Source organism: Acinonyx jubatus, chromosome E1, assembly GCF_027475565.1.
Source record: "Acinonyx jubatus isolate Ajub_Pintada_27869175 chromosome E1, VMU_Ajub_asm_v1.0, whole genome shotgun sequence".
NCBI lineage: Eukaryota > Metazoa > Chordata > Mammalia > Carnivora > Felidae > Acinonyx > Acinonyx jubatus.
In genome coordinates, this window is record NC_069397.1 from 18,387,447 (window position 1) to 18,406,287 (window position 18,841).

The following is an 18,841-nucleotide window of genomic DNA, read 5'->3' on the forward strand; positions in this document are numbered from 1 at the left end:
GCTTCTTGGAGATATGGGACACCCCAGGCCTGGCCGAGAGGAGGGAGACCCCGGCCCAACAGAGCCCGGGGCGGTGGCGGAGTCAGAGGTCAGCTCTAGCATGCACCTCCCCTGAGACTCAGTGTCCTCATCTGCACAGTGGGCATAACCTAACCCCAACTTCACAGGGTCTCTTACTTTATGGAAAAGGGAACAAAAGCTTCCCGTTAAGTAGCTTATTCAGATCACGGAGCAGGTAAGCAGCAGAGTCTGGGGCCTTCTGGGCCTGCCTCTGCTCCCTGGACTGCCTGCCATGCTTCCTGGGAGCTCAGCAGCCCTGAGTGAACAGTGCCCACGAGAGGCCACCCCACACACGGGAAGGCAGCGTGGGCTTGTGTCAAGACCCCAGGCCTTGTGCCAGACTTCGCTTTGATCCTGGCTCTCTCTCTCACGTGGGCAAGCCACTTCCTCTGAGCCTCAGTGTCCCCATCTGTAACACGGGTACGAAAGCAGCACATACATCAGAGCGCTCATCAGGTTTAAATACTGGAACGCACTTGAGTTTGGCACAGTGTCTGGCTCCCAGCAAATGCTCTTAGTGGCAGCAGCGTTTGACCTTGAGCCTGCTAGGGCGTGCCAAGAAGGGGTATCCCACCCCATCGTGAACGCACGCAAAGACCTGAGGGTGTGGTACCTGGGAAGTTGAACCTGCTGTCCCGCTGGCCGGGAGACGGGTTGGGGGGCGTCGTGGCACTGGATGGATTGGACGATGTCGGGAAGGGTGCCGGCGAGGAGGGCGTGGAGGACGTGGTGGAGGACGGGTTGCTGCTGGAGTCCAGGTGGTTCATGGCTGGAGGGTGCTCCTGCAGGACCAGAGACGCCAGAAGTGGGCAGGGACTGTCACTGCCCTACCCAGCCTGCTTCCCATCCCCCACGCTGGGGCCTTCCCCTCCCTGCCTAAAAACGAGGAGGTGCGCTCGGGGCATCCTAACGTTTTTACCTAACATTTGAGGGGATGATGGCACAGAGAGTCCCTCACCTCAGTGCCCATCCCCTAGGCGACCCCTGCTCATGCTTCTTCAGCTCAAACATACTTTCCTCCCAGGAGCCTTTCCTGAGCCCAGCGAGGACCACACTCCTCCTCATGCTCCCATAAAAGTTAGCACTTTTCATCAGGGCACTTGAACTACAGTTTGTCAAGGGAAGACATTTTGGATGGTTTTCTGCAGAATGTCCTGTGTGCCCTGTGAAGGCAGGGACCCTATTCATCATACCCCCCAGTGCCTGGCTCTGAGCCAAGCACATAGCAGGGTTTTTAAAATGAATTAAATTCAGCCTCCGATAAGTGTTTATTTAGTGTGTGGTGCACAGTGGTGTCTGATAAATGCTCCCCTCACTCTTCTGCAGACCTACTGGCTAGGACTGCCCAGTGGTTTGGGCCCTAGCAAGGTCAAAGGACCAGCTGAGAGAGGGCTACGGGGGAGTCAGCGTTAGGTGGGACCCTGGCCCCGACCCCTTTCCCAGACCCAAACTCCAATCCCTTGGTGGACAGGGTTGGAATTCCTTGGTCAAAAACATTGGGGCCGGGGTCACCCGGCTGGCTCAGTCAGGAGAACATGTGACTCTTGATCTCAAAGTTCTAAGTTCAAGCCTCATGTTGGAGGTAGACATTACTTAAAAATAAATCTTAAAAAAAAAAAAGAAGAAAAAAAAAAAGTTGGGGCCAAGTTAGGTTAAATGCTCGGTTCATCAGGTTTTTCTTCCGCGGGCCCAAAGCGTCTGGGGTGCCCAGAGCACTCCAGAAGCTTCCAAAGCTATGCAGTGGGCCTCACAGTCCAGGGACAGCCGCCACCACTTGGTGCCATACGCAGGATGGGGAGGGAGCTGGGTCCACCGAGGTCCCATCCTATTCCTCAGGGCCAGGCCGGCCAGGGCAGGGGGAAGGACTACGAGGCAGACTGAATCCCAGCTCCCCCACTCAGCACCTGTGTGACTTCGTTCGAATCCCCCCACCTTTCCGAGCCACAGTGGTTCTCCACAAAATGGGGTATCAGCTGCTGCTTCACACGGTTTTTCACGTGTTCAGTGTTTGATATGAAGTTTTCCTCATGCCCACCGTATGCCAGGCCCAGTGCAGGCATCAGGGAGCGGACAGGAGCAAGATGATGGCCCTGCCCTCCAGAGCACCCCTCCGCTGGGGAGACAGGCCGTCAGCCAGGGGTCCCTCAGCCCGCACTCGGGCAAGCCCTCCCTGAGGGTTGAGTGCTGTAAACGCCGAGGAGGGGGTCTCGGGCAGAGGGAACGGTGGGCACTGAAGCCCCGCGGTGGGAATGGGCAGAGCCGGTGTGAGCCAGGGCGGCTGGAGAAGAGGGTGGAAAGACAGGCTGGCCCCTGAGAGATACACAGGCCAAACGCATGGCCCTCAGCACAGCGCCTCGGCACTCAGTAACAGTTAGCTCGTGTTACGGCCACAAACAGGGAAGGATGAGAGGCGGTCAGTGCCCTTGGTGACATAAGAGAAGGCACCACCCAGAACTCTATGGGGCCGGGGCCAAGCAGGTGCGTGCAGGAGGGCTTCATGCAGGAGGAGGGGCCCTGAGTGGGGTCCAGAGGAACTGACAGGGGGAGAGCGAGGGGGTATGGGGACACGGTGCAAATAGGGGTGCACCTGGTATTGCCGGAGAGCGGAGGGCAGACAAGAAAACAATGCTGGCAGGGTGGGAGTGGCAGGTCAGGGGCCCGGCATCCCTCCCGAGGAAATGCGCCTAATCTGTGACAGGCTGGACAACACACGCTGCTCCTGACAAACGAGTTCATTGTCCTGTTACCCTCACAACACCCTGTGAACGAAGCATTATCATCCCCACTTTACAACCTAGGAAACTGAGGCTCAGAGAGGTACGGGAATTTGCCCAAGGTCACAGAAGCAAGGAAGGGGACCCATCGGGACTGGAGCTCAGGTCTGTGGTCCTTCACCCCCACACCCCTATTCCTAGAGGGAATGTCACGGGTGGGGAAAACGCAATGACAGGTGGAGGGAGGCAGGAGACAAGGACAGGCAAATAAGAGAGGTCACCCCTGAGGCAGTGGCCTCCCTTGTTGGACAAGGAGATGTGGCCATGGTACCTCCAGAACAGCACCCCCCCGCCAACCACCACCGTCCCAAGCTGCATCATCAGCCACGCTACCTGCTTCTCTTCTTTCTGTCCAAACCTCTACCTAGGCCGGCCCAAGCCACAGAAGGCAACTGTGGCCCTGGAGAAGCCAGTCGTGTGACCCTCAGTCACATGAGGCAAGGCTTAGCCTAGCATGCTAAGCCCTGGTATGGGGCTGGGACACAACACACTTGAAAACCACAGCCACACCCACAGCAGCCTGGGGGGGAGGCCACCGGCTGCACGGTCACCAGGGGGCTGCCATCAGAAGCCATCATTAGCGCGGGCATCTTGCCGACACCACACACATCTGTGCCTGGACCGTGACAGGACAGGTCTGTTAGACTCTCGACAGTCTGTGTGGCTACAGAGGGCACCTGTCTGTATTAGCAGAGAAGCCCCAGCCCAGGCTCTGAAAAACACAATCCACCTTCACATATTACTTTTGAAGGTATGTTCGCTGTACCCTGACTAAGGCCAGGCTTTGGGGCTGGGCGGCCACGGAGACTTCTGCTCTGGGCCTGCCCCTTGCTCACGGGGGGGCCCTGTGCTCAGTTTCGTCATCTGAAATGGAGGGAAAATCAGTATGTGATTTTCAGAACCACTGTGAGGACCAAAAGAAATACCAGTGGAAAAAGTTCCCAACTCATAGTAAGTGCTCAGGAAATGTTAGGTCAAAATAGAGGAAGCAGGTCGTGGGCACATAACTACAATCTGGACATAAACGTGAAGTCTGGGACACGGCGAAAGATAGGACCCCAGATTTCACGCCCCCCTCCCGGCCGGATCTCTGCATTACAGGGAGGAGTTCAGGGTGAGAGGGGGTTTCTCTTGCCGCCCGGCGTACCTTCTTTGTCAGTGCTTTGGGGAGGGTTCCGAAATGGGGCTCAGCTGCTCTATCCCCCGGGTTGTTGATGTCCGAGGGGACAGATTCTGTCCTCCGAAGCCTAGGTTCTATTTAAAAAGAAAAGGGGGAACCATTAATAGAGAACAGACCAGGCTACAGAGGAGATTCCCCCCCAAATCCAGAAAGCGGAGAAGGGCAGAACACTCACGTGGAAGGAAGGATATTCTACAGGCAGGGGCTTCTTTTGTACACTTGTTGTGACACTTCAATCTGGTAAAGAAGGCAGGGTCAGTGCACGGAGGGTCACTCGGGGCTCCCAGGGCATCCACGGGGCCCTGAGCCTTGCCGGGCAGCTCTGCGCAACACCCACTCGTGACCGCCTCGATCGCCACAAATTCCTCAGCAAACATCAGCTCAAAAGTTTGGAACGTCCCACGTGGACAGTGTTAGCACGACCACGTTCCCACCGTTGTCTGCCTAATCTTCACAGCAGACAGTTTAAATCACACCCATTTAAACGTTGTGGGTCCCACGTCTATCCCTCTCCTCTAAAGAAAGGGAGACCCTCCACCCACATTCAGAAAGCTGAAGACAAATCTGAACTTACAAAACAAGAGAGAATCCTAAGGAGGAGAATGTCTGCATTACCCAAGGATCCCAGAGATGTAAGGAGCGGTCCCTCCCGTTGCAGTCCAGCATGGGCCTCATGGTCAGACGGCCAGCATGGGCCAGAGTGCAAAGACCTCGACCCTCAGTTTGGTCTTGCCTGCCCTACCACATCTCGGGGTTCTCAACGACTCAACGGGTTAACAGTTAGGGCCCTACCAACCTCACTCTACAATCGTAGGAGAGCGCAGGGCTGAGAGGGCACTCTGTGCTCTCCGCATGAAAAGCATTACTTAAAAGGGAGCAGGAGGTCCCCAATTTAAAACCAGGAGCCACAGGAGACCTAGGCTGGGGGAAAGCTCTGGCGTCCTCTTGGTGGTCTGGGAGTCATTGGGAAAACACAATTTATCCAACTGACATGCATGAGACCCGTCACCTCTGGTCTGGCAGGAGCCCAAATGCTGTACTCCACACACTAGCTCGGAATCTTGGAGCAAGCCCGGTAGACAAAGAGGCCTGGAATCATCTTCCCAGTTGTAAAAATGAGGCCCAGAGAGGGCAAGCATCTTGCCCCAGGTCACAAAGCAATGGAGGGCAGTGATCTGGGAACAAAGACTCCAGGCCCATCCTCCGTAGGGTGAGGGTAGTCAGACAGTAGAGAACATTCTGCACCCCCCACACTGCTCCCTATCCTTGTCCTCCTGGCCTACCAGAAAGCACAATGGTACGAAACAAGAAAGTGAGATCTGTATACAATCTCCCTTAACTCTCTTCTGTGAATACCACTAGCCATCTCTGTTTTTTCCCACTCCCTGTCCCCTTCTCCCCATCTTGTGTACTAACGCTAAGGCTAAATTTTGTGTAAGGCTAAACTTCAGAACTCCTTAGAGTTTCCAGAACGGCCTTCCCCTTCCTCGCCGATGTTGTGCAAGGTAAAAAGGCCTGGAATTCTTTCTTCCTGGGTCTCCCTGGTAAACTTCTGCTCATCCTTCAAAGCCCACGTCAAATTTGCCCTTCTTCTGGGAATGTCTTGCTTGATGCGTCCTTAACCTCCCTAGAAAGGGCTGGTCACACCATGGTGTGCCGAATGGGGTCACAAATAGACGTACGAACTCTCAAAGGAGTTCCCTGGAATCCTGACTTAACCTCAGGCCAACAATCAAGTAGTTACTTGACTGTTACTTGTCTAGTTACTGTTACTAGCGCGTGGGGTTTCCACCCTCTCCCACCGCCCCCACCCTCCGCCCCTCACCTGCAGTGCTTGCATTTCACTCCAAACATCATGCTCTTCTGGCACACGTGGCAGACCTGCGACAGCCAAGACTTGGTGGAGAACCTGCAAGCGGTGGACACCGGAAAATGTTCACGCGGCTGGGAGACCAGAGCCCGGACAGAACGGGGCCCCGGGGAGACCGGGAGACCGGGTTCCATCCCAGAGCCACCGGAACCCTCTCCCGGGGAGGGCAGGGACGCCCGGGGTCACTGCTCCCCCTGGGCATTCAGATTTCCCAGCCACAAAGTCCTCATTGCCCGACTCGTAAAGCGTGCACGCCAAGCGATTCCAGTCTTAGGAATTTACCCAACAGATACGCCCTCGGGTGTCAAACGATGTGCAGACGAGGTTACTCCCCGCAGCGTGTTTGCAGCAGTAAAAGGCTACAAACGGGGGCGTTGTGGGTGGCTCGGTTGGTTGGGTGACTGACTCTTGATTTCAGCTCAGATCGTGATCTCAAGGCTCACGGGATCGAGTCCCGCGTCGGGTTCTGCGCGGACAGCGTGGAGCCCGCTTGGGATTCTCTCTCGCGCTCCTCTCTGTCCCTCTCCCACTTGCTCTCTCTCTCAAAATAAATAATAAGCAAACTTAAAAAAAAAAAAAAAGACTATAAACAACCTATGCTGTTTAGTGTATCGGCGACTGACTGTGTACAGGCCGGTCCGATCACACAATGGGACGCCATGAGGCCAGAAAATAAGAAAGCTCTTTTTTGTGCAAATATGGAATGATCTCCAAATTACATTATCAGGGGAAAAAGTACGACATGACCCCATTTATATGAAATTCAAATACAGGGGCGCCTGAGTGGCTCAGTCGGTTGAGTGTCCGACTTCGGCTCAGGTCATGATCTCACAGTCCATGAGTTCGAGCCCCGCGTCGGGCTCTGGGCTGACAGCTCAGAGCCTGGAGCCTGTTTCAGATTCTGTGTCTCCCCCTCTCTCTGACCCTCCCCCGTTCATACTGTCTCTCTCTCTCTGTCTCAAAAAATAAATAAACGTTAAAAAAAATTTTTTTTTAAATTCAAATACAGAAAAAGTAACTTATGATGACACATGAACAGTCGCCTCTGGGTGGTAGTGCTATCAAGGGCCAAAGGTCAATTCTGGGGGGGCTGGAATGCTCTGAATCTTCACCTGTGTGGTACACATGGGTGTGTGCATATGTAAAAATTTGTGCACTCAGCGCTATGGAAATGATGCCCCCGTTAAAAAAAATTTTTTTTTAATATTTATTTTTGAAAGAGAGAGATACAGCATGAACAGGCGAGGGGCAGAGAGAGAGGGAGACACAGAATCCAAAGCAGGCCCCAGGCTCCGAGCCGGCAGCGCAGAGCCCGACGCGGGGCTCGAACTCACAAAACAAGATCATATACTGAACTCAAGTTGGACGTTTAACTGACTGAATCACCCAGGCGCCCCCCTTTTTTAAAAAAAATTTTAACGTTTATTTTTGTGTGAGAGAGAGAGAAAGCATGAACAGGGGAAGGGCAGAGAAAGAGCGAGACATAGAATCTGAAGATGCCTCCATTTTTAAAAGAAAAAAAAGCGAAGGGTAGAACAGTGTTAATAATATATGTAGTATCTGGTGAAAACAGAAAAAGGAGGCCAAAAAACATACATATGTATTTGCTTGTATAAAAATTATCTCCAACTGCCCAGATCTGCCTACAGGGGGACCTAGAAGGCTGGGGACAGCAGGAGAGGACTGTGTACATAGCCGCCCTTCTCTACCTCTTAAATTCTGAATGTATTTCAATCCAAAGTAAATCAAAACTTAAAAAATTTAAAACCCACAAAAGATAGACCGGAAGGATGGATGGGGGTTGAGCGGGTGGTGTCCTCTGGAGAAAGTCCAAGGCGGTCCACAGGGTGGGGAGGCCTAAGGGCGGAAAGAACTCACTTTTTTTTTTGGAGGATTTTTCAAAGCGTGGAGTATCATAGGAGCAACAGAACAAACAGCAACAGTATTTGGGGAAGGGTTTGTAATGCATCCATAAGACATGAGCTCACTCAATTCTTACAACTACCCCTGGGGAGTTAGGCGGGTCTGAGATTCTCAGTACACAGGCAAGGGAACCAGAGAGGTCAGGGGACTTTCCCAAGGCCACACACTGGGAAGTTACGGCAGGGTCTGGACCCCAGGGGCCTCCACATAGAGTGTGAGGGCTCCTCTGAGAGACCACTAGGGCAGAGCAGGAGAGAAAGAGCATGGGCTTTGGGGTCAGGCTGCACTGGTGACTCCTACCACCTATGGACTGTGGGATGCCTCAGGGCCTCTGCAAATGCGGCCAACACGCGCACCTCGCAGGGACCTGGGGAGATCACATATGCGAATGCATAGTGCCCAGAGGGTTACAGTCTCCACCCAGACGAGATGGGTGCTTTCAGGGACTAGAACAAAGGCACCCGTGTGCTTGAAGGGCCTTTTTTTTTTTTTTTTTTTTTTTTTTTTAGTTTTTTTTAAATTTATTTTGAGAGAGACAGAATCCCAAGCGGGCTCCATCTGCACTGCCAGCATAGAGCCCAACATGGGGCTTGAACTCACAAACTGTGAGACCATGGCCTGAGCTGAAATCGAGAGTCAGATGCTTAACGGACCGAGCCACCCAGGTGCCCCCCTACCCCATGAAGTGCCTTTTAGGGAGCCCTGATCCTGCCTCCCTGGGATCCACATACTCTCCCTGGGCTTTAATCTCCTCTCATGCCAAAGCAGGGAATAGGGAGCAGCGCAGTGGTATCTGAGACGGCCTCCACCAGGGAAATCATGAAAACAGGGCAAATGGTGGTGAGGTCCGGGCCCGAGAAGAGACAAGCGCTAGGAAGGGGTGTGGGGTGTGGGGTGTGGGGTAAAAGCCTTCCCAGACCAGGGAAGAGCCACAGACAGCTTCCCCCTCCCCCCACAGGATTAGACCAAAACACTTTAGATCTTCTTAGAGAGGCCTGGAACACGGGTTTAAAAAAACCCAGAAGGTGGGGCAGTGATGTCACCAGGGTGGGGCAGCCTGGCAATATGAGACAAGGGGACTGCTGCTGCCCTAGCTGGAGGGCAGCTTCTGCTGCCCCAGGTGGAAGGAAGTGGCAGCCCGGGAAACACTCAGGGGCGAGCTGACACAGCCCACATCCTCTGTGAAGGCAGGTGCACCCAAAGACAAAAGAAACAGCTGATCCCGGCGTGCCCCAGATCCTGGCCGACACGGGCCCCTCTCGGGCTAAGGCCTGTGCTTGTCCACCAAGTGCTCCCCGGTGCCGGACTCGTGAAACCCAGGTGCACATCACCCCACTGTATCCTTGTTTGCGGGGGCGGGGGGAAACTGAGGCTCAGAGAGATTACTGGTGTGCAACCCACGGAGGCAGAATGGGTAGGGTTCTCGTCCTGTGCTGAGCGGCTCTCACATCCTGGGAGCCTTGGGTACAGATGAGGGAGGCCCTGGGACCTGCACTCGAAGGGCTTGTCCCGACTGTCAGCCAGGCCCTCTCGTCGGTGGTACTCTAGCGCCTGGGGATCAGCCCTGACGAGTCTCCGGGTGTCTGGGTGCCATCCAGGGGACACGATCCCTATCTTACTGGCAGCATGACCTCAGGCAAATTGCTCAGGCCCTCGGAGCCACAGCCGGGTCTCCACCTCTGGGCAAGAGTTCCAGGCTGGCCTCCCAGGCTGGACGGTAGCTCACACTCCCGGGGGAGATGAGAGGCCCTGCGAAGTTGCAAAGGTCTCAACAAGCGTGCCCTGCTGTGCTCACGGCAGGCTTTCGCAAGGGACGGCCAGAGCGCAGGCATCCCGAGGCACCGTTCTGCTGGTTGTCCGGGCTGGGGAGATGCCGTGCACACCTGCTGTTGGTGCCACACACGAGCTCCACGAGTGTTGAGGCCAAGCCTTCCGGCCAGGCCACGTCACGGGCCCATCTCAGCCTATGCCAGCTCACACCAGCACCAGCGCGACTAGGAGTTGTGAGAAATCCAGACTGCTAAGCAGAGAACTTTAGGGATGGGGCCTGGGGTTTGGAGCTTCAAAGCTCCACGGGCTCTGATGCGTGGCTGGGTGTGGGCCCGACGCGATCCGGTGCTGGACCCGCAGGAAGCTCTCGGCTCCTCCTCCGGGAGACTGTGAGCCTGTTTCTCCTGGGACCTGTGTTCTCCCTCAGCAGGGTGAGGAAGAGACACATGGAGGGGTAGGGGAAGACCCACAAGTCCATACGACCGCTGGTGACAGGCAGGGCTTCCAGGTGGGTGCAGGGCTATGTTCACAGAGGTGATGGACAGACCAGAGGCAAAGAGTCCTCGAGAAACAGGGATCAGGACAGACCGCCCCCCCCCACCTGCAATGAGGAGCAACCCTTAGTGGGGGCACTGGTACATGCAGGTCTCAGCCCAGCTGTGCCCATCCCTGTTCTGGACTGGCTGGACCTACCTGTGAGTCACCGACAGCCCGATGTCCCTTCGTACCATCTGTGGGGATCCGTACGGGAGATCTGCAGGGAAAGAGGCCAGGTCGAGCAGGCTGAGGAAGCTTGTGCCTAGGACCTTCTAGATCAGAGATCACAGGCCGGGTGGGTACGGGGAGTCACTGAATAGTAGGTAAATGTTTCCCTGAACGTTCAAAACAAGGACAGGCCAGGTAGACCAGGGCAGCGTGGTGACCCTCATGCCCGGCCTTCTTCTCCTACGAACGTTGCTGCCTGGCCCCCACAGATGGTTCAGAAACCACCGCCGTGTGGCTTCTGGCTGCAGTGGAAGGCAGGCTTGAAGGGAGGGCTGCAGGCAGAGCAAAGCTGAGGACAGAAGTCTCCGCCTACACCCCATCCCACAAGAATCCACAGGTCACTAGCTTGCAAGGGCTTACTTCTGGTCACTTCCTATTTAGTGGGTAGGAGCTGTGCGGCCCTTGGCAGAGGATTTGAGACTGGTTAGCTATACAGCACATCTGGTACCCTTCCAGCCAGAAGCACCTGGAGACTTCTGCTCTGAGGACCACCAGTGCCTGATCTTGGCGGGTAGAGCAAGGACGACGTGGAGTTTTACCATGCTCCCAGGTGGCCCAGCCCCACCAGCCGCTGGGGAAGTCTCAGGCAACGAGCCCTGAGATGAGCATTCTGTCTGCCTTCCCATGGGGCACCCTGGGCTCTCCCTGTCCTAATCCTGGGCTTCCCCATCAGAATAGCATCCTCCCAGTGTTTACAGCATTACAGCTTGGGCATCAAGGAGCAGCAGGAAGCAACCACTCCATCCACAGGCAGCTCATGTGTCCCACTGCCCTTCTGCCCCTCCTCCACCTGTGCACCCCCTCTCCTCCCCTCCCCCACCCCCTCCTGCTTCTGTCCCCCCTCCACCTGTGCACCCCCCTCCTGCCCCTCCTCCACCTGTGTACCCCTTCCCCACCCCCCTCCCGCTTCTGCCCCTCCTAAGCGCTGCCTATCTCCTCCTGGGGGTGGTTCTCAGAGACCATGGATGGGCTTCAGGCGTTCTGGGAATCCTCTGGACTGGTAAGCAGAACTTTGTGGGCTTTTCCCTGGAAAGAAGGTCTAAACTTTTATCCAGTTATCAGAAGGAACCATACCCCAGAAAGGTCAGGAACATGGCGCTTGAGGGATCTCTAGCTGTCTCCTGCCCTTAGAGTCAGCAACATCCCTGCACCTCCTGTCCCCATGTGCTGGCCCGGCACACACCTCCTCCTCCCACACCACAAGGGGAGTTTGATCAGGACCAAAAAGCCCTTTCCTGCTCCCTGATGATTCAGGAACCCACCATCACACCCTTCAGGGCTCTCTCTGGCACACCTGCCCTGGGGCTGACTTGTCCCAACTCCCTTCTGGGATCCCCTTCACTGTGAGCAGCCAAGGCCATCAAAGCATATGGGTCTAACAGGGGTTAGGCCGCCAACCTAAGAGAAACAGACTATGGAAAAATGAGATTTCAACCATGTATCTCTGAACACAACCCATGACCGACTTGTAATGAGCTGCGGTCAGAGGATAGGAGGGAGGGGAGACAGCACACGAGCTAGGCATCGACCGCCCCTGATCCAGACAAAATACTCACCCTGAAGACCCTGCTCTGCCTCTGGCAAGCTGGGCAGGCAGTCTCCCTGCCGCGATCCCTGCACTACAACAGCAGCCAGGAGGATGACAGGACCAGGCTGCCCTAGGGATGCAGGGGCTGAATTCTCCTCCAAGGTTCCGGGAGGGGCCCTGAAGTCTGCACCCATGCCCTGGGGAAGGGGCCTCACTCCTTGCTCACTCCATGCCTCCCTGGTGGTCCCGCGGCCAGCTTCATCTTGGTGTAGCTGTGGCCTGCTACCCCTGCCTCATCACTAAGGCCCTGCTGACAGCTTCATCACTCTGTTTCGCCAGCTCAGGACGAAAGTAAGCTGCTATTTTGCTCAGGCAAGACCCAGACGTCTCTGCATTTCCACTGCGCCAATTAAAAGACTCCAGAGGCATGGCTGGTGCCCTCTGCTCTGACTCAGGAGAGAAGCCCTACAGCACAGCCATGTGCAAGGACCTGCTCCCACCCTGCAGGTGGAGGGGCAGGAAAAGCAATCTGGGGCTGCCCGGGCTTCTTCCTCCCCTCCCAAAGGGGCATTTCTATCCGCACCCCCCAATCTCTCGGGGCTGCATTCAGAGCCAACCCACATTATTGCCCCTGGAGTTATTCCTCTCCCAAAGTGGGGGGTCCCCTGACATCAGCTGGGTTCTGAGGACGGCTAACATCCACTTGCTACCAGACAGATGGCATGTCTCTCTGGGCTACCAAAGCGGCTCAGCAGACAAGGCTCCCTGCCAGAGGTCACCTGTGGGGATGGCAGGGTGCAGATGGGGCCTGAGGAGGAACTGCCCACAGCCCATGGCAACGTCAAGGTCCCTGCTTCGCAGAGAGCAGCTCCTGGCTGGGCTGAGACCACCTCGTGACATCCTAAGGCCACCTGTCCTAGAGCTATTTCCTGGGGTGGTTCCCAGCACCTCTGCTTCTGGGTGGTGGAAAGGCTGACTGGACTGAGAGAGGGTCAAAGAAATCCACCCCTGACGGGGACAGCAGCACAAACACGACTCCCGGGTGGCAGAGGGGACGAAAATGAATCACTCTTACCAAACCTGCAGGAGACAAAAAAGAGAAAAAGTGGGATGACGTCACCGTGCTGGCTCAGTGTGTTCCCCAGAACATCACTCACTGGGAGGGAGCGGGCAACGTCCTCAGGTAAGGACATTGAGCCCCTGGGGCATGGGGCCAGACTATGGGCACGGTTCCTCGATGGGAAGGGCTAGAAGTGCCCTCCCTGGGCCCCCCTGTGGGCACAGAAGTTACTCCTGCGCTCCCACGCTGCACGCTCTTGTCTATCAGCTTATCTACGCCTCGCCAGCCACGCAGCACCGTATGGTATGCTCCGTTTCACAACTGAGGAAACAGGCTCACGGTCTCTGAGATCACCTCCCGCAAGCGGGGACACCTCGGGTGTCCAGAGCCCCGCAGGGAGGGGTGCTCAGGGTCAAGGCAGGAGAAGGGGAAGTGGCTGGAGTAGGAGGGCGAGGAGAACAGAAAGGGGTCCCCAAGGAGGGCCAGGTGGAACGTGTCCTGAGCAAGCTCGTCCCAGGGGCTGCCGCTGGCCCAGCGACAAAGAAAGCTGGGGAAGACGCAGGCCACCCGGGCCGCCCTATGGGCTTCGCTGAGTGTCCACAGTGCTAGTTCTAATGGCTCTGTGTGGACTCGACTCAGAATCCCAGGGTGACGCCCAGCTCACCAGCTATGGGATGTGAGTGGCGCCATCTGCCTGAGGCTCCGTTCTGTGCCCAGAGCCCTCCGGATGCTCCTCTCAGGGGAAAATGAGACACAGATGCACTGGGTTTACCCACCGAGATGCCCTCTGATGACCCACTTCCATGTGTCCACATGGTAATCGTACTGGGCTCTTTGGGAGAAGAGGATCCAGAAGGGGCGGAAGGCTGCAGTCCCTTCTGGGGAGGGGGCAGGGGACCAGGCCCCAGCAGGATGGGCTGACCGGGGGTGTCTGGGTGGGTCACAGCATGCATTCTTCTCGTTGGGTGACATACCCAAAACCATCAGAGATGTCCAGGGCCCATCCCATAAGGGACCCAAGACAGCCTTCACTGGACAGGGGGAGCCAGCCCACCCAAGACCAGAAAAGGAGAGCACATGTCAGGAAAAAAAGCCTGGACTCAGAGGTACAGGAAGGTAGGAGGCACCCAGAGAAAGCTCCCTCCTTCCCCTCTGCCCCGCCCACAAGGGTACACTGACAAGGGCAATTTTTGTAATAGCCAAACTGACAAGGACCTGAAGGTCGTCCTTCAGGAGGGGAGGAGTTAAACTATACAATGAAATGATAGGAAAAAGTTAAAAAGATGAGGTAGCTTGAGTAACTATAGGTATACACAAAAGCGATAACCTGGTTAGCTCTGAAAGGGGAATGGGGGTGGCCAAGGAAAAATGGTGGGGGTAACTTCACACTGTCTACCCTACAGTGACAAACAACATGTGCTACAAAGCATCTGCATCTTGGACCACGTGACACTTAGTACCTATTTAAGTATATAAATTAAGAAAATTTTTTACAGAAAAAGTACTTTAAGATGTGGGGACATGACATTCTCAGAGATAAGAAGTTAAAAAAAAAAAAACTAGGTTATAGAACAGAGCACATAGTATTTGATAATCATCAGAGATTTCAGCCAGATATTCTAGTTTTCTCCATCTGGGCACATGGGAGAATTGACATTGCTTGGTTGCTTTGTTTGAGTAGGGTCACAAATGGTGAGTGGAACTTGTAGGAAAAGAGCGTTTAACTGTTAGTGTTTAACATGTAAAATTCTTTCTTCCTCTGCCCTAGTAGAATGTTCCAGACAATGATCCAGAAAGTGGCTGTTCTGTCAGCCTGGGATCTAGAATGAGGCCAACCCATGATGGACAGGTAGCATAAACAAGAAAGAAATCTTTGTTGTTTTAAGATGTACAGAGCTAGGGGCTATTTGTTACTGCAGCATAACCCGGTCTATCCTGACTGATACATGGCAGTGTGTGTGTGTGTGTGTGTGTGTGTGTGTGTGCGCGCGCGCGCACGCGTGTGCGTCCGTCCATATCCAGAAGGAACCTAGCAGGATTCAGTCCCCACTGTTAACGTAGCCTGGAGAGTGGACTTTGCACGCTTCCATGTTGACTTTATTTGTCCTTTTAAAATAAAGCCTGTGTTACCTTTGTAACAAGAAAGCTGTAGGCAGAACTGGCAAACTGAGCCCCAGCCTGGCAGGAACACTCACCTCATTGGGGAGACCTCGTCAATGCGGTTCCCCAGCTGAGACTCATGGGACTTGCTCCGGGTGAGCGTGGGGAAGCTGGGCAGCAGCTGAAAGACCTTGCGGCTGGGCGGGGGCGGCGTCCGCGGTGGCTTCAGCTTGGTGTGCCTTCGCAGCTGGGGCGTGGTCGGCGGGGTGATGAAGCTGTGCAGGGCGCGGGGGGTCAGCCGGCCGCTGGCGTGCAGGGGGATACAGGTGTCCGCGAGGCCCTCGCAGGGGCCTGGGGTCGGGGAGTCCGAGGTGGGCAGAGCCGACACGGAGACGGAGCGTGGGCCCTGGGCACCGCTGCCCATTCTGCCCAGCTGGGTGCTCCCTGGGGGCCAGGGCGGGCCGGCTGGCGGGAGGGTGTCCGCGGAAGGCCCCGAGCCACTTTCCCGCCGGGCGTCCAATGAACTCCAGCCTGAGTCATCTTTGTGCTCCCCTCCTGTGGGCCAAGAAGTCGAGTCACAGATGACTGGAGCTAGAGAGATTTACAGGTGAGGTGGCCAGGGCCCAGAGAGGGTAACACCTTGTCCAATGCTGCACAGTTCCTTACCAGAAGGCTTCAGCTACCAGCCTTCGTAAAGGCCTTCTCATGCACACGTGTCATTGCCCGTGTTATCTGTGACTCAAGGGCACCAGCACAGATGTCACTGTCCCCATTTTATAGAGGGGAGATGAGGCCCAGAGAGAGAATGGCTTGTCCAGGGTTCATGCTGGCAAGTCTGTGGGGAGTAAGCCAGGACACCCAACCCAAAAATGGATGACCTCAGAGAGGGAAGTGGTAACTGATCTTTAAGAGTCAGGAAGGGGAAGCTGGGATGAGTGAAAGGGATAACACCATGTCAAGTAAATTCAGGGGCGCCTGGGTGGCTTAGTTGATTAAGCGTCCGATTTCGGCTCAGGTCATGATGTCACAGTCCGTGGGTTCGAGCCCTGTGTCGGGCTCTGTGCTGACAGCTCAGAACCCGGAGTCTGGTTCGGATTCTGTGTCTCCCTCTCTCTCTGCCCCTCCATAGCTCACACTCTGTCTCTCTCTCAAAAATAAAATACTAAACATTAAAAAATTTTTTAAAGAAAAAAAAAATTCAAACATCAGGAAAGGGGTGTCCCAACCTTCAATAGTAATCTTCCCTGGGAATTTGCTGGGAAAGAGACCCAATGAGGAAAGGGTCAATAGCCACTTCTTTCTGAGAGGCTGTCCTTTTGGCCGCCCACACTGTTGGCCCCGGAGACCTTGGGGCTCTGTGCAGTTCCAGCTCAATGGCACAGTCTGTCTGTTCGTTCAAGCACATGCTGGACATCAAGGCATGAAAAAGACATTCACTGTGCTTGAAGGGTCCAAAGAGGGGACAGCAGTGTGCTGAGACAGAGCTGTCTGGGCACTGAGGGAATATGAACAGCCTCTAAACAGCCCGGAGGGCTTCCCAGAGGAGGAGGAGCCTGGGCTGAGCCAGCTAGAGAAGAAGGTGAAGCAGGTGTACTGGGCAGAGGGAACAGCACGTGCAAAGGCAGGGAACACACGGCACCTTCTGGGAACTACAGAGTTCCCTGTGCCTTGAGAGGTCAGGACAAGCCAGGGAGAAGCAAGAGATGAGGTCGGAGGGTCAGTCCCCCCCGGGGCCAGCTCAGGAGGGGTCTCGGAGGGCTCGTGAAGGACTTTAGGTTTGTGCTTACAGGGGATGAGGAGACTCCAGAGGGTTGGGGGCAGAGAGAAAGGAGCCCATGATCAGACACCCTGCTGTGGGGAAGGAAAAGACACCTGCCTCCAGTGAGTGGAAAGTACAGGAAGGCAGATTTTGACTCCAGACAAAATGAACTTCCACACTGGAGTTATTCTACTTTGTGCTTTGTACCCTGACTCAGGCAGGGCCACACGAGGCCGCGGAGATTCAGAGAGGCCACACGCACTGCCGAGGTCAGGCAGCCCTCGATCCCGACCGCAGCACTAGGCCTCCTCCCACGAGGCCGTCCATTCTGAATAACCTACAAATCCGGCCCAGCCTTGCGAGGTAAAGAGCTCTCGGTCATCAGAGGTGGCCAAGCCCATGCGGCCATTTATCTGGCACAGTGGAGGGAAGCGACCTTCGAGACTCTCAGGGTTTCTTGTACATTCCCTCCGTCTTCAAGGACCCTTCCTCCTACCTCACTACATGGTGACTTTCTCTTCATGAATCAACTCGGCAGAGTGAGATACTCGGCCTGTGTGTGTGCTCCTTGTGTTTGCTCCCAGAGAACTGTAGCCATGACTTACACTGTAACTTACACAGTGGCCTACGGGAGGCGCTGGCATGCCTGTCACTGAAGGGATGAAAAAATGGCCAAGTCCGCCACCCAAGGAAACAAGCCCCAAATTCTTCAGTTTGCCATTTTTTAAATAATTTTTCTTTTTAACTTTTTAACTTATTTTGTGAGAGAGAGCGGGAGCGGGGTAGGGGCAGAGAGAGGGAGACAGAGGATCCGAAGTGGGCCCTGCACAGACAGGCTGAGAACAGCAAGCCTGATGCGGGGCTGGAACTCACAGACCGCAAGATCATGACCGGAGCCAAAGTCTGATGTTCAACTGACTGAGCCACCCAGGCACCACCGCCCTTTTTCTTTTTTTTAATGTGAGAGAGAGAGGGGGTGGGGGGGAGAGGAACAGAGGAAAAGAAAGAGAGAATCTTAAGCAGGCTGCATGCTCGGCATGGAGCCCGACATGGGGCTTGATCCCATGACCCTGGGATCATGACCTGAGCCGCAAGTAAGAGCTGGATGCTCAACTGACTAAGCCATCCAGGTGGTCCTAATTTACCCATTTTTATTTTTTTTTTAAATTTTTTTTTAACGTTTTTATTTATTTTTCAGACAGAGAGAGACAGAGCATGAACGGGGGAGGGGCAGAGAGAGAGGGAGACACAGAATGGGAAGCAGGCTCCAGGCTCTGAGCCATCAGCCCAGAGCCCGACACGGGGCTCGAATTCACGGACTGCGAGATCGTGACCTGAGCCGAAGTCGGACGCTCAACCGACTGAGCCACCCAGGTGCCCCTAATTTACCCATTTTTAATCACTGCTGCTTTGAGCCAGCTCAGGGATGGCAAATGGGTCTTGACATGCATGCCAACGCCAGTTAACCAGCAGTGGCTCTTGAGAAGGACTCCGGAGTCACTCAGCAGGAAGAACCTGGGTGTGATTAGCAATGTGAGCTACAGACGAAGGATAGGAAGTATCAGCAGGAATGATCTCCCCTGTTCATCAGCCTCTGGCACAGAGAACCATCCTTCACTCACCTTTCTTAAGACCAGTGACCACAAGGCAAGTGGCTTCAACATTTGCTAGGACTCCTCGAGCCTCATACTGAAAAGAATACTAATATATGCCAGGCTCTGGTCTAAGCACTCGACCTTAACTCAGTTCCTCCTCACAACGCTATGAGAGAATGTTGTTATTACCTCCATTGTACAGATGAGGAAACTGAGGCACGGTGGGGTTAAGAAACAGACCAAGGTCCCACGGATTCTAAGAGTGCTGAGCCCAGGCAGGCAGAATACACAGTCCACCTTTATGGCAGCTAGACTGCTCTAGGTGCAATCAAGACTGATCGCATGATCTGAGACACCGGGCAATCGTGGTATCCACCTCGGCCCCAGAAGATTCCCTGGAGGTTTGGCCACCACTGGGCAGACCCACTGGGGTGAGGTGTGGCCAGGACCCTCTTGG

The 18,841-nt window shown here is 55.0% G+C and overlaps 1 protein-coding gene across 2 annotated transcripts in view; it reads right to left on the reverse strand.

Annotated features, from left to right (window-relative positions):
• KSR1 (kinase suppressor of ras 1) overlaps window positions 1-18,841 on the reverse strand; it is a 161,782-nt gene that overhangs the window by 27,345 nt on the left and 115,596 nt on the right. For both annotated transcript variants that reach the window (XM_027034467.2, XM_027034469.2), the window contains exons 4-10: window positions 15,126-15,585; window positions 12,946-12,950; window positions 10,271-10,331; window positions 5,840-5,923; window positions 4,190-4,251; window positions 3,982-4,088; window positions 674-842 (exon numbers count right to left, since the gene is read on the reverse strand). In XM_027034467.2, the coding sequence (XP_026890268.1) occupies window positions 674-842; window positions 3,982-4,088; window positions 4,190-4,251; window positions 5,840-5,923; window positions 10,271-10,331; window positions 12,946-12,950; window positions 15,126-15,585 (948 nt within the window). The remainder of the gene's footprint in view (window positions 1-673; window positions 843-3,981; window positions 4,089-4,189; window positions 4,252-5,839; window positions 5,924-10,270; window positions 10,332-12,945; window positions 12,951-15,125; window positions 15,586-18,841) is intronic.